General features: G+C 36.3%; 2 protein-coding genes across 2 annotated transcripts in view; both read left to right on the top strand.

Moving 5' to 3' along the window:
- LOC135838569 (protein starmaker-like) overlaps window positions 1–16,321 on the top strand; it is a 125,952-nt gene that overhangs the window by 27,818 nt on the left and 81,813 nt on the right. The gene's annotated exons all lie outside the window — the stretch shown is intronic.
- LOC135838572 (phospholipid-transporting ATPase ABCA3-like) lies at window positions 219–1,528 on the top strand. Its single transcript, XM_065354253.1, has 4 exons — window positions 219–378; window positions 448–658; window positions 739–964; window positions 1,038–1,528. Exons 1-4 carry the CDS (start codon window positions 303–305, stop codon window positions 1,290–1,292), a joined length of 768 nt encoding a protein of 255 aa, XP_065210325.1. The 5' UTR covers window positions 219–302; the 3' UTR covers window positions 1,293–1,528.

The raw sequence follows: 16,321 nt of genomic DNA, 5'->3' as shown, positions 1-16,321 counted from the left end.
TTTTGTAGCCGAACATGGGACGAGTTTTGGTATATTGGGTGGACAAGAGGCTGGTAAAACGACCATTTTTCATATGATGGCGGCGAAAATTATTCCAACCAAAGGAAGCGTTTCGGTGGAAGGGATGGATTCACATTCTGATAGGAAACAGGTACGTATATTTGGGGGTAGCTTAGTTTGTTCAATGTGACTTGAAATAAGAAATAATAATGTTTGATCGATCGAACTATTTTTAGTTTTTTTCTGTGGTTGGATATTGTCCTCAAACTTCCCCTCTACTCGATAAATTCACTGGTAGACAAATGTTGAAATTGATTGTTTCATTAAAAGGTATCAAAGATATTGATACGGTAGTAGACGAATGGATCGCAATCATTGGTAAGTAGTAAATACATTACAAATTACAATTTTATGCAAGAATTTTGGTTGAAAAGTTTTTTTTTCTAGGCTTGGAAGAAATACAAAACGTGAGATGCGACTTGTACTCGAATAGCAGTAAACGTTTGCTAAGTACTGCTCTGTCACTGGTTGGAAATCCAAGAGTAGTATTTTTAGATGAACCTGCTCATGATGTGGATTCGATGACCAGACATCATTTGTACGATATCATTGAACATTTGAAGCATTCTGGTATGACTGTTGTATTAGGATCATCAAGGTATTTCTTAATGTACACCTGATAAACACCGGCCGTTTTTGAAATGTTTATTGGAAGATGTCTTTTTTTTTTTTTTTTAGCTCACTCGAATGCGAATTATTATGCGATCGATTAACCATACTTATAAATGGCGTGATGTATTGTATCGGAAATACTCACGATTTGAAGGACCATCACAGCCTGGGATGTTTCTTGATGATCAGAGTTCATCCGGATATTACATCCTTCAGAGAGGTTGTTCGGCTGGAGAAAAGTATACTGGCTGCATTTAAACCGCAGTCTTGTCGTCTTATAGAAGAATACAGAGTATGGTCTCGTGATTTATTTATACTTATTCGATAATGAGAATCAGTTTCATGTTCATATTTTCCTATTCTAGAGCTTATTGCATTATCAAATCGTAGACCATTCATTACCTTTATCGAGCTTGTTTCTTAAAATGGAGGAAATCAAAAGTCATAATCCCGTCGTAGAGGAATATATTGTGACTACGACTACTATTCAAGATATCCTGGAATCGTTCTCTCATCCTGCTAATTTCTTTTCTAGTAGAAAAGTCGGTGCTTCGGCTCAAATATCCGAACAAGAGTATCAGAAAGATGTGAAGAAGATAGTTGATCCTATCAAGTATTGATGTTTTATGTGAAGAAATATGGTGAACCCTTTTTTGCGATGTGGCTAGTGAAGCGTTGTCGTTCAAAAATGAATGAATCATTTGTCAATAACGAAGGATTGACACTGAGTTGGGAGATGTTGGATTTGTGCACCTATTGTGCTCGTATAGTTATTCGTATTGTGATCTTAATTTGTAATGTTCTCATTGGACAGCATTATTTTAAATTATTATCAATTATTAGTTTTTCAAAACAACGGGCTATAAATTTTTATTCCTTAACTGTGTAGTTATGGTCTCGATAATCTTATTTTCATTTTAGCGAATGTGATGCATCTAATGGTTTGAAAAATCTCAAATGACATCTTCATTTTCATAACTCATTTAACGACTTTGTTTGAATTTTTTGGGAGCTCTCTCTTAGATGGTCTAGTAAGAGGAGGGGAAGGGGAGTGCCTTGATTTTTGCACAATATTATTGCTGTGTGATCTTTTTCTTGTGTAACCACGAAATCTTGAAGATTTACCTATACCTACGTACATCTCAAGACTGGGAGTTTTGTTTGCAGGACAATTAGAAATAAGATAGATTTCACCGCCGCTTCCAGTTGCAGGAGAGGAGGGGTCCCTTTAAAGAGATACAGCATTGTTGGAGTAAGTTAGAGCACCCAGTCCGGGCAATGACTAAAGCATCAATACAGCTCCAATTCACGAAATTTCAAAATAATTTTTGGAATTTGCATAACCTCCAAATTACGAAATTTCAACCTGATTTTGGAGCTTTCGGAAACCAGGCAAGCTGACAGACGACCTTGGTAAACAAAACGGACACGTAGACAACCTCGAGAGGCTAGATTGGTAGGTTAGTGGTCTCGCGAGAACAGGTAGGCAGGTAGGCAGGTAGACGACCTTGAGAGGCCAGACAGACGGATCAATGGCCTTTAAAGGCCAGACAGGAAGAGAGAGAACCTTGATAAGCCAGACAGATGGGTAAATGACCTTGGAAGGCACTTTGATAGGCATCAACCAAAACTATTTCTATAATACAAACACAATGCTTAGGCTACCTTAAATTTATCCTTTGCTTTGTCCCATGTTTCTCCAGCATAAAATCCACCAAACAAAAGTTTTTTCTCCGGATCTTCCTGTTGATGAGAAAAATAAAGCAGGTAGTACTTACTCAAATTTTTTGCTTCCATTCTCCTATTATGACCTTGTCCGTATCTACAAAAAAAAAGAACTTACAGATTCTTCGCCGTACATGTTCTTCAGACCAAAATCTGGTTCTTCTTCGTTCTTCGCTAATGGATTCTTCCATTTCTAAAATAAGATAAACAAGAATATAAATTTTGCAATCTTGTCAAAGAGCTTTAGTTACAAAGGTAAAATAAACACATTAAAATCAAGTTCACACCTACACAATATCATTTCTGAAATACCTACCTATTTCAAAACGCGTACCTACCTCTATCAATTCAATTCATGTAAACTTACTGGCAATTTATCTTTAAGGTTTGAAACTTGAAAGCTGATCTACAGCAGGTTGAGCTTTAGCTCTCAATTTCAACAGCTTAGCCATAGGTGACTCCTAAAAAATAGACACTTTTTCATTTCAAATTTGAAGATAATAAAATGAAAACCGCTTATGATGAAATTGCTTCAATTAAATGATCAAACATATGTCTTTGGGAGCTTCAGTCGTTTCCTGTTCAATTTTTTCAGGAGTGTTGTTTAGGCCAAAGTTCTGGAAAAATAAAAGGACAGTGATTAATTATCACACAAACAGAAAATGATTTTCGAAGATAAGAAGGTAATAATATCAAAATCAGAAGGCAAATTGATAAAATTTGTGTAGCTTCGAACAATTTATTTTTACGCGCTAAGGTGAGACTAGAGTATGGTATAAAGGCCAAGAAGGTAATTTCAAAAACAGTAGGCAAACAGAAGCTTGTTGCTTAGTAATAAGGCGACACATTAAAAGGAGGTTTTTTATCTTCGTTATCAATCAAGAACTGCATCTTCTTGGCGTTGAATTCACCCCGGAGGGATGCAGTTTTGGTAACGTGAACTGGTATCTTGGGCGACTGTTTGAGTCCAATTTTTTTGATTTCGCGAAGTGGTATTGGACGGTCACCGCAGTATGCTGTGAAGTTCTTTCTTAGACTGCTGACTTGATTGTGGCGTACCTTGATTCTTGGTGATTTTTTCCAATTGATTACCTGTTTCACTCCTAGAGATACCATAGAAGCACGCCGAGCTGAACGCTTCATACGCTTCTTTTTCTTACCCACCATCTCGTACTTGTCAGCATATAACTCCTGCTGCTCTTCTTCTTCTTGCTGTCTTCTGGCAATTTCATCCTCGATTGCGCGTAGCTCGGCGTCGATGCTCTCAAGACGTTTGGTGTGGCGCATTTCAAACAGCTCACGTTCCCGGATATGGGCCTTGATCCGGTCCTGCGCCTTGGTCGACAAATCACATATACAAGGATGGATGTGCTTGAGTTGTTGATAATGATAGTTTTCATTGTTCCTTCTCCGGACTGTAGGCAAATGGTCAAAAATCGAAAGAGAAGAACTAGTGTCGTCGAAATCGGCAATGCCACCACCACCTCCAGCATCAGCATTACCGCCTGCTTCGATTTGTATATGAGCTTCACTCACATCAACTGCAGCTTCTGTTAAATTTTTCAACACTCCGGGTAGTGTATTGCCTTCCAAGGCCGGTTTGACAGTTTTTATGGTTGCAGGACCACCACCATTGGTGCCACCAACACCAGTGCCAGCATCCACTTTAATGTCAGCATCCGTAGAAGAATCAGCCACTGTGGGACCTCCGTTTTGTTTTTGTTCGTCACCGTTTTCTGCGACAGTGCGGCACTTGTTCATTGAACATGGCAAATTTGCTCGCTTATGTGACTTTCGGTGAATCGCCTTGCGAGAACATAGCTGGCGATTTGTATTTGAACTACTGGAAGCCAGCAGACGCGATTTGCATTTTGCACTGGTCACTGTTCGATTAGTCTTATCTTGGCCTTTCATACCTGCAAGCTAGCGCGAGGTATAATGTTGCTACAATGAAAAAAATAGTTCGAAGGTGAAACCAAAATACGTTGAACTGATTGGAAAAGGGGAGTCTTCGACTCTTGTTGTTGGTAATAAAAATTCCATGGTAAATCAAATCATCTCCCATAAACAGAGATTAGCATTGAGTACAGCTCTACTCTAGCCATCTACTCATTCATATTTGTTGATCACGATGACGATCATGGCAGTTATCAGGGTAGTAAGTTTATAGTCGAGTACATTTGAGAAGAAGGTTCAAAATAGTTTGATAATACATCTTTTTTGTGTTTTTTTTAGGCAATTTAGTTCAAAATAGTTGGACAATACATCTTTTTTGTGTTTTTTTTTAGGCAATTTACGAATCCAGAGAGAACGCGATGTCCTTAACAAAGACCAGAAATGCAAACAAAAAAAAAATGGCTTGAAGTGTAGTGTTTGCAAGTGGCAGCACTGAGTGGAGTTTGCTAGTTTGTATGGATGATTAGAATTGGAGTTGATTTTGTTAAACATATGATTATAAGTTTCGGGAATTCACTAATTTGTGAGTATTGTCATGTACGAATTATTACAGGTGGAGCTGAGGTTTTGTCAGTTGTACAAAAGGGTTTTTAAAAAGAAATTGGTCGAAGCGGTGCTGGTCCAACGTCAGGACTGGGTGCTTCAGAGGGCTGCTGGAATTGTTGATTGTTGATGAATTATTGCCAAAATAAAATATAATTGTTGTAGGTATTGAAAAAAACAACAAAAAAGAATGATGCTGTACGAGCCCCTCCACTTCTGAAACTAGTTTGGGTCAGCGAAATCTATCTTTAAAAATTGAATGAAATCGAGAGACTCGGGGAAATAAAATAACCCTACTAAGTATGAATAATCAATTTGGTCGCATTCGTGTGGAATAAATTGTCTACTCCGTTCGCCGTAAATCCGTTCAAGCGTGATGTGACGCGATGTTAATAAAATTGCATACTTGATTTGCCGTAAAAAAACACGATTGTGAAAATATTATGAGATGATTTGTTTTGTCGATTGTTTGATCGCTATTCTTCTGTGACCGCGTCTTGCTCTTCGTCTTGCCTCTTTCGTCCATGCGCTCATTTTCTGTGCTTAAAACTGAGATTTCGATACAAACAAGCTTGAATGCTGCAATCATCGTTTTAAAAATTTAGAATTTTTCAGAGTTTCTTAAATTTTGGGAACGCTTGAAAGAACCTGAATATGACCAGTTACCGATTCAACTTTCAAAATTAAACAAATTCGTTTGTTTTCAAATGAAGCCGGTTTAGGTAGGTTAGGTTTATGGCCTCGCTTGTAATTTGAGAAAATCTTCGGGGTTTCTGTAAAATTTTTCCATTTGATTTATAAAAAACTGCAGATATTTTCAGATAGGTACGTATAAAAAAGTTGGACACTAAAAGTCAAAATAGGGTTACACGAGAATGTTTTATACAAATATTTCTCATTCGTGTTCAAAATCGATGAAAAAAAAACCTTTTGCCGAATTATTAATTTATTAACAAAAAAATCAACAATACCAACATCGAGCGTCTATTTTCACATATTTGTCATTTTTTATATTCTATCGCATTTTTCCTACTAGAATAAAAATATACAATATACCTACCTAAATCAGTCGGTGATTGTATCTAAAACCTGTCTTACTATCAATACACAATAGGTACCTAAATAATAAACGATCTCTCTTGGCTCATATCCTATTTTATCTACCAACACTCGAGCAATGTTAATAAAAAGAGGGGCTTCTGAGTAATTCCTTGGAAATCGTAAGTGAATCGTGGATATTTTCCAGTGTACTTGTCGAAACTGTATACTCTTCGATGACTGGATTACGTTCTTTAATGTTTTCCATCCTTTGAAATAGCGTCGATAATTGTAGCGAGTGGTCTGTGATCAGGTAATGAACCAAGCCCTGCCATTCGAATCAATTTAAATAAATTCAGTGTGTTTTCGCATTAAATTAAAGCACTCGTATTAGAGAAACTACAATATAGCTCGTTACTTTATATTCTTCTAAAAGTCGACACGATTCCGAACCAAACACATCGATCATATTTCTCTCCAAGCGGACGACTTCTTTGAAATATTTGGCGTCTGAATGAATCTCAATTAGGACGAAATATCCTAAACTGAATTGGTGTTTTAAATCTTGAGAGTTTCCGATACAGAACATTACACCGTTCATTAACATCGTGGTTCGATCGCATAATATTTCACTTTCAGTTGCACTACGATGGTTGTCCAAAATTAGTAGGGACAACAATGAAGCGATGATACCTACATATGATTACGATTGATTACAAGTATATCATACCTTTTAGTTCCTAAGACTACAATTTTTCCAGAATGTTTGACTTGTTCAATGATATCGTAAATGTGACGTTTCGATGACGAATCAATACCACCAGCTGGTTCATCCAAAAAAATTACATTCGGGTTCCCTATCAACGAAAGAGTTGTGCCCAGTAAGCGTTTGTTGCCATCGGTGTAAGATTCACATCTAACATTCTGGATGTCTTCCAATCCTGTGTAAAAAGATATAATTGGGGGATGCTCATCAAGTCATCACCATAAATGTTAAGTACAAATATATGATTGTAATTTGAATTTATTCACCTGTAGAAGATATTAGTTCGTCAACAACTGCACCTGTATCGCCTTCGATGCCTTTTAATGAAGCAATCAACATGAGCATTTCTCTACCGGTGAATTTGCCCAGCAATGGCGAAGTTTGAGGACAATATCCGATCAAGGTTAAATACTGCAAATAAAAACCTGGAATCTATAGGTTATTCGTTTCCTAATACGGGAATCCCACGGATATTCGAACCGAAAAAAATTACAGTTCGTTCAACGATGCCTTTTCGTGCCATCAACTTCAGAATCCAGCCAAATTAATTCTAAAAATGAAAATCTGTACCTGTTTTTTGTTTCCCCTCAGCTCAACTCCTTCGATCGAAACGTTTCCTTTCGTTGGTGTAATTCTGTTTGTCATCATACCAAGTGCAGTCGTTTTACCAGCTTGGCGTGTTCCTAAGATACCGAAGCATGTTCCGTGGTGTTTTATAAAGCTCACATCGTCGACAGCAGTCTTAAGTTTGAACCATTTGAAGTAATTTTTGTGCAACCCATCCACTATCAGAGGTACTTGATGATATCCTGAATTTACGGGCAATTTCGACTTAAACAGAATATTCTTTCACATCTGGATAAATGTTTATTAATTTATGTACTTAAGGTATCTTGTAAGTACATTAGGTACATTGAAATCTAAAATCGAATGTATTTTTAGTAGAGGCCGATGAGCAATGTTTTTGAGATCCAGAAAATCTTGAAAAATAAAAGTTTTTGAGATTTCAAAAAAGTATTGAAAAACTGAAAAAAATGTTCCGCTTATTTAATCATAGTCTAATATGTAATTTCCATTTTTTAAATTTTTATTCCAAGAAAAACTTGCTGGAAGAAAAGTTTTCAAGTTTCAAGTTCGGTTTCAGAAAATTCAAACCAGAAACTGCAATTTAAATAAACAACAAAAATATTGAAATGAACAAATAAATTGTAGTAAAAATTTTTAATAAGCATCGTTAGGGTATAATTTTTTCAAGTAAAAAGAGTCTCAAAAAACTTGAATGTTGCAGGCTCGAGACACCTTGAAAAATTATTTTCAAACAAAAAAAAATGCTGATGTCGCCTTTTAAAAATAACTACTCGTTAATCTTTTTAATCTGTTTGTCAAAAATTGGACTCAATTTGTTCGCGAACGGTTTGCTCAAAATCAACAAATCACTTGAGAACGACTGAATCACTAATTCACTAGTGAATCAAATTCGGTAGAAATGAAGCGAAAAATTCGACCTTTTTACATTCATTAATACCTGAATTAAAGATGATTCGTTCGTGAATGACTTACTGAAATGTAAAAAAATTGTTCGTGAAAAATATTGGACTATTGTACCATAAAAATTGGCATAATAAAATCTATCAACAAAAATTCGAGTTGATTCTTTTGCAAGCGATTCTCTCAAAAGAGGTGAATCGTTCGAGAACGACTGAATCACCTAGAAATCAAATCAGATGAGTTGATAATACACTGCCGTGGACAAAACTAGATGTTTTTCAATCCATAATAATGATAATTGTGATCGAGTCATTTGCGAACGATTCGCTCAGAGGAGAAAAATCGTTCGCAAACTAATCTGAAAAATCGTAAATTACAAAAGTGACACGATAAAACTTCACATTAATCCTCCTATCTTCGGATTCAATTCGTTCGCGAACGATTTGTTCGAAATTGACGAATCATTATCGAAAATGATCAATTCATTACTGAATCAGGTTCAGTAGAAAAACAGATCACAAAATTTGATTTTTTCACATTCATTAATACCTACGTACGATTTAAAGATGATTCGTTCGCGAATGATTAACTGAAAGGTAAAAAAATCGTTCGAAAAAAAATTGGATCATTGTACCATAAAAATTTAAAATTGACATAAGACATAAAAAAACCTATCAGAAAAAATTAGAATTGATTCTTTTGCGAATGATTCTCTCAAAAGAGATGAATCGTTCGAGAACGACTGAATCACTTCGAAATCGAATCACTGATTCAATAATACACTGTCGCCGATAAAACTGTACGTTATTTGATTTAATCCATAAACGTAAATTGTGAATGATTCGTTCGCGAACGATTTGCTCAAGAGAGAAATTAGAAAAAATCGTTTGTGAACTAAGGAGTTACTGAAAATTCAAAATTTGTGATGCTAACCTGACAAAACTTTACATTACTTCTCTCGTCGAAAACTGGATTCAATTCGTTCGCGAACGAACGATTTGTTCGAAATCACCGAATCATCATCGAGAATGATTAATTCATTACTGAATCAAGTCCAGTAGAAAAGCAGTTCACAAAATTTGATTTATTCACATTCGCCAATACCAAATTATTGAAGAAGATTCGTTCATGAATGATTTACTGAGAAGCGAAAAAAAATCGTTCGCGAATGAATGAATCACTGAAAAAAATCAAATCATGAGATTCTATCACGAAACTTGAGCTCATTATTAGACCTATCCGCCTCTGATATGATATTTATCCAGCATAGAATTCAAGCTACACGAATAATTTGAATTTACATACTTGATTCGTCTTCTTTGACGTTTTGAATTTCATGACGCTCTTCCAACACATTCTCGTCATCGGGTTGATGTTGAACTGTGCTTTTTTTAAAAACATTACTTAAAAACCCCGCAATTCCGATAATTGTCAGTATAAAAAGAACGCCAGTGTAGATTAGGGGAACCGTTAAACGACTTAATTCTCTCTGCAAACCACCTGCCTCAGCAGGGTACTCGTATCCATCATATATTTCGGACAATGACTTTTCTAAACAGATATTTTTTGTGTTGGGAATATTTTTATCACTCTTTTATTTTTTACCAAATACCGACAACAGCATTAGAACATTTGGTACCTACTTTTACAGAATTTCTTTGCAACTGACGAACAATCAATGAGGCAATAATTATTACGAGTCCATGCTATGAAGAAAGTTTGCAAGACGTGGATGTAATTCAGAAATGGCAGATATGATATCACGTACACCAAAGGAGATGAACTAGTAATCACCTCTGGGAAAAGGTACTTTGCCCTCATGAAAAACAACATAACTCCGACGAAATTACCTGCGAATTGAATGAATTTATTGCCATTTAATTTGTTGAGATCGATAGATGGGTAGATACAGGTACCTACCCGATACTTACACGCCATATTGAATAAGAACAAATGAGCGTATGTTTTACGCGTAGGGTTATATATGTGGCTAACGATGTACGTACAAAACAGCCCAGTGCATGCGTGAATAATGAGGAATAATACGAAGATACCTGTTCAACATTTATAAGAACATAAAATGTGACGATTATACTGTAGCCCAGGCAAATAGCAGAAAAAAATGGGCGAACCCAAACATAATTGCAAACAAAGGTTTTTTTGGTGAATATTGTCTAGGGTGGTGTGCGGAATAACATACTAAAAGTCCCCACCCCTACCCCACGAGCTAACCTCCCACAGTGGATCAAAGCCCCCCAAAATCAGTTTTTCATCAAGAACTCCTGAAATATTGAATTTTGAGTAAAATGAGCCCAGTGATCATTTCATCTCCTCCCCAATACCTATCAAATGAGCTATCGACCAACTCCCTAGCCTCAAGGGGGGCGGCGCTACGACCCTCAAAATGATGTGATTTCAATAATTTTACATTTTTGATTTGGGACTTGTAACCTGTTCTAATTGATAAAATGAAGTCAAAGTTGGGGAATGGGATTCCTTTGGGAGCTAGAGTTGACCTCTGGAGTGGGGAGGGTCAAAGTTGAAAATTACAGAAAGGTCATTTTTTTGGAGGGGCATAACATGACCCCAAATGGATGAAAAAGGTCCAAAATCATACCATCGGACAGTACCCTATCTGTAATCAACATATCCAAATTTCAGCTTCCTAGGTCATCTCCACTCCTTTTAAGATGGAAAAAACCGAAAATAGGGGCAAAATAAGGGGATTTTTAGCTTAATTCCGCTTTAAATGGGGTGGGGATGACCTATGAAGCTGAAATTTGGATATGTTGATCACAGATAGGGTACTGTCCGATGGTATGATTTTGGACTATTTTCATCCATTTGGGGTCATGTTATGCCCCTCCAAAAAAATGACCTTTCTGTAATTTTCAACTTTGACCCTCCCCACTCCAGAGGTCAACTCTAGCCCCCAAAAGAATCCCATTCCCCAAGTTTGACTTCATTTTATCAATTAGAACAGGTTACAAGTCCCAAATCATAAAATGTAAAATTATTGAAATCACATAATTTTGAGGGGTCGGGGGGGGGGTTAGCTCGTGGGGTAGGGGCGGGGACTTTCAGTATGTTATTTAGCACACCACTCTAGATAATATTCACTAAAAAAACCCTTTGTTTGTAATTATGTTTGGGTCAAATTGCATATTGACTGGGCTACTGTTTGAAAACCTACATTAGGTATTCGTATTAGGTACTAAAAGAGAATTTAATTGTACGAGTAATTATTCACCGAAATCGAAATCAAACTTGAAGAAACCGATGAAATTGTCAAACAGCATGAAAATTGCCACTCGAAAAGCTGCGACAAGGCAGAAAAAGAATAAATCGAATACAAATGTGGTGATCCAATAAATCCACTTCGGTACTCCGGATATCAACTGTAGATGTTTCAAACCGCTGGAGAATTCTCCATTTGTAAATTGAAACAGATATAAGATCACTTCGTTTGAAAAATATCCGAATAGGAGAAATAACGCGATGAAATAAAGGTTCAATCTCATATCCATTTCCAACGTCACGCAGTTCTGAAAAATTGAATCAATCAATGGTTGGTAGGTATTGGATAATTAAAGCTTCGATACAAGATTCAAGATGAAACCGTACAAATATGTACATACCGGCTCCTCCTGCCGTTCCAAACTGGACGCGAAAAAAGGAAGTGGCTGGCTGTAAGTGATGATTTCAGACAATTGGTTCTTGGCACTGTTCTTCAGCAATACATTGGAATAAGTGGTAATTGCGATTGGTAGACTGTACATGAGCCATACATTATACAATATGTTGGTGGTTTTGGTTGTGTCAGTTTCAAAAGCTGCGATTAACTCTCTGCGAAAGCTTAGAATATCCTTTTCTCCGTAATTAATCAAATCTACAGAAAAAACCTGCTGTAACTATTGCAAATGGCTATCAAAAAATACGTATTTCTGGTTTGCTTTTTTTCGTCAGCGAAATACTTTACTTACCTTCGATGATGTTTGATTTTGTTGACGAGTATGCGGTAGCGCCTTGAGATTTTATATAATCTTCGTATAATTTCTTGACTACTTGACTGGATGTTTTATTATGAATTTTGAATTTTGGATTTATCTCAAAACTTGGCAGCAGTTTCATCAAAGGATACGGGTTTAAATCGAAAATTTCTACTAGCTTGATTAGAAATAGTATAATAAATGTTGGAATAATGATCTGAAAAAGAAAATCCGCCAAAAAAAACACTATGAGTAAATATTTCGTGTAAGTCAAGAAAAAGTGAAAACTCAGACATAAAGAAAGCTGAATTGATACCCTCAGCAGTATGTTGACGTAATCTCTTGCCAGATACAAAATTCTTTTTTTGAACAAGATCCATATTTGTCGTAATCTCAAAAGAAGTCCTCCAGTTGAGCTGGTAGGATCGCCACGAATGATCTCAGCGGTATGTGAAGATACAACCGAATGATGGCCTGATAAAGATCCATCTCTGTTGGTGAAAAGGGCGGATGTGAAAATTAATTCATCAAGTGAGTGATTCTTGAATATCATTGTAATCAAAGCTATGGTCTGTCCAAAATCAGACAATCAAAACATTCAAACTGCAGTAGACAATTCGGCATACCGAGGAGAAAGGCGATTACGTCGATTCACACTGCGCAACGAAAAATTGCGCGACAAAATGCAGGCATCAAATGAACGAAGTTCTGCGTGGCGATGAGCAAATGTGTGAACGTCTCTTTGATTGTTTTGACTGTCTTATTTTGGACAGGCTATAGACTAAAGTTGAAGATGAAATTTTTTTAATGAACGACCCTCCGGCAAGAAGCTGCCAAAGAAAAGAATTTTCAACAAAAATTCTAATTTCACTCACGCACTTCAAGAACTAATTTCCAGGTTGCATAAAATAATAAGCAACAACCAAAGTTACAGGTGCCAAAGTTCATTTGCGACTTGTAACTGTTCCAAAGTAATTTGAAGTTTCTAAAGAAGCTTCAAATGAAATGATCTAAAACTTGAAACTTCTAATTTTCGAGCTGGAGCGTTCAAAGAAATCAAGTAATTAGCTAATTACCCATATTATTCTAAAATTTGTGAAAAATCCGAAAACAATTTTAGTGCTTGAAGTTTTGGTCTTGGAGGTTTTAGGAGAGGTATGCTTTTTCGATCTAACATACCCATACAACAATTGTCGACGTCGACATTTATATCGACTACGGTTTTTTTTCAACATAATGATGGAAAAGTGATTAATAAGTTATTTAATAGGAATCTTCTGTCTGTAAAGAAGCCAGGTTAATGAAAATTTTCAAAATTTTCTCATCATTTCTGACACTTTGACATGCCATCTTGACATGTAGATGTAAATTCCGATGCTTAAAATCGAAATTTTTCAGAATTAAAATTTCTGTTTTAGTGTTTAAAAGTTCAGTAAATATTTAAAAATATGATCTTATTTAAAGAGAGAAACAAATTTTTAATAACATTGATAAAATTATTTACTTTTCCATAGTTTGGAGTTGTCGATGTTATGTCGATGTGAAAGTTGATCATCCACAAATACATCAACACCAAAATCGACCAAATCAAAGATTTCTCAAATTTGAAAAATTACATTGCTATTGTGGATGTATTTGTTGATGTCAAAATTGTCAAATTTCACATCAACATTAACATCAACATGTTGTCGACATGAAAATGTTTTAGTTTGGTACTCTTAGATAAGTTATTGCACCTTTCAATATAAAGAGTTTAATGTTCAACTACTGAATTGTATGGACTTTCTGTCTGTACTTCTCGGAGGTGGCCTCCGAGTCAATGAGGCTTCCAGCACGAGCAATGGCCACCTAAAAGTGTAAGAGAAAATCATTTTTGAAAAAAAATTTATCAATTTTGAAACTAAAATTTTCAATTTTGCGTAGCTGGAGGTTGACATAAATTTTGATGCCAATGTTGAAATTGTTGATCCATCCACATCCATCACATTTGGATCCTACATGTCAATGTACATAAATTTTGGTACCCTGTGTTGAGCCAATTGTCTACATAAATGCCGATCAACATTGGCTCGACACAGAGTTGAAATTCAGTCGACATGTGGCATCCAAAAGTGACGGATGTGGATGGGTTGACATTCACATCAAAATTAGCATCAGGCAGGTTTTGTTCTAGGAAGATGAACAAGAGAACAAATTCTCAACATTCGTCAGATAATTGAAAAGGCTCAAGAATTCAACAAAACCATCTACCTCTGCTTCATCAATAATAAAAAAGCCTTTGATAAGATAACGTTAAGTGGATGATATGTATTATGGGGAAACCTCAAACAAATGGGAGTACAAAACCACTTGAAAGAGCTGATGAAGAATCTGTACAAAAACAACAACACACAGGTAAAGGTAGAAAGGGAACTGACTGATCACTTTTAAGACCTGTAAAGGAGTGAGGCAGGGATGCATTTTCAGCTGAATACTGTTCAATGCATACGGAGAATGGATAATGAGGGAAGCTCTACATGGATGGAAGAAAGGAGTTACACTGGGGGGCAAGAAAATATGTATTGAATCTCAGATCTGCAGATGACACTACAATACTGGCTGAAAACATCGACGACATGAAGGAGATCATGGGCAAGATTGAACAAGTTAGCCTAGCCAGGGGTCTAAAGGTGAACAAGTAAAAGACCAAGATCACTAAGATGATGATAATAGGTCGGGCAAATGACAACCAACCTGAGCTGCAAGAGATAGATGGAATAGAAGTGGTATATTATATCTAGGCTCCTTAACCTGCCATAGGTTACATGGCGGTTTTATATGGGAGGGGTAGTACCATTTTGTAGCTCTTGTTGAGGCGAACACGGCATGCTGCCTACAAGCCCTGAAGCCCCTCTATCTATTCATGGGAAGAAACTACTAGCGTACAAAGTCTAGAAAATGAAAATTTGTCAAAATCAAAAATTTTACTAGGTAGGAAACTTGTGGAACTTTTTTTTTAGCTGAAAATTGCAATTTTTGGGATTGGCCTACTTTCATTTTTGAAGGATCTATGCAATTTTGAAGATTTGAAACCGATCATTCAGAAATTGATCTGTTTCAAAACTTCAAGGTTGCATAGATCCTTCAAAAATAAAGGTAGGCCAATCCCAAAAATTGCAATTAAGTATCGAATGTGGAAAAGCCATGGAATTACCAAGATAACAATTAAAAGTTATAAAAACACGTCTTGTATTCTCAATATTCCTATATGCCTCAGAAACATGGACAGTGAAGAAAACTGATCAGAGCCGGATAGATGCATTTGAAATGCACTGCTATAGACGAATGCTTAGAATCTCATGGACCAAGAAAAGAACAAACATGTCAAAACTGGAAGAACTAGGTGTGAAGGACAGACTCAGCACCATTGTAAGAAGGAGGATCCTGATATTTTGGACATCTAGTGCAACAAGACAACCTAGAGAAGCTGACTGTTCAAGGACACATAGAGGAAAAGAGGTCACGTGGGAGATTGCCCACAAGGTACACAGACCTGATAGAAAAGGCTACAGGACTCAATGACTCATCATCAGAGAGTGCGTCACAGAAGCTGAAAACAGAGAAAGTTGGAGGCAGCTGATTGGGAACACTCCATAGTCACGATGTTCGGATACGAGTGAACGATGAAGAAGAAGAACTTCAATACTGATTTTTAAAATTTTCAGAGCTTTCAACCCCCCTCCCCCCGCCCCTCACTAGAAATACTTACCTGATCCAATTCTTTAGTTGGCAAATTTTCAACATTTTTGGTGCATTTAGCACCTCTTCCTTTATTTGCCTTAAAATTTTGATGCCTCAGATTTGATTGGAGCACTCACTTGAGTTTTTGAGTAAAAGAAAATCTTGAAGTACAATAATTCCAGTATGTAATTAGAGATAAAAAATTTAATTTTTTTAAAATGAGAGCCACAGCCTGTTCTTCCGACCACCTCATGCAGATTCAATAATTAATGGAAATTTTACTCCTTCACCCTTCCGTTATTTTGACGTATAGTATGATATTTGAAAGATCTGGAAAATTGGAAAAATTATTCTGGAGAACTGAGAGAAGTCAGAGAAAATCATTTCTGTGAAGCATTAACATCCTGACAAGTTGAACATTCTA

This window comes from Planococcus citri, chromosome 3, assembly GCF_950023065.1.
Source record: "Planococcus citri chromosome 3, ihPlaCitr1.1, whole genome shotgun sequence".
NCBI classification, from domain to species: Eukaryota; Metazoa; Arthropoda; class Insecta; order Hemiptera; family Pseudococcidae; genus Planococcus; species Planococcus citri.
The sequence above is the reverse complement of the archived record's forward strand: the minus strand, read 5'-3'. Positions and strand labels throughout refer to the sequence as shown.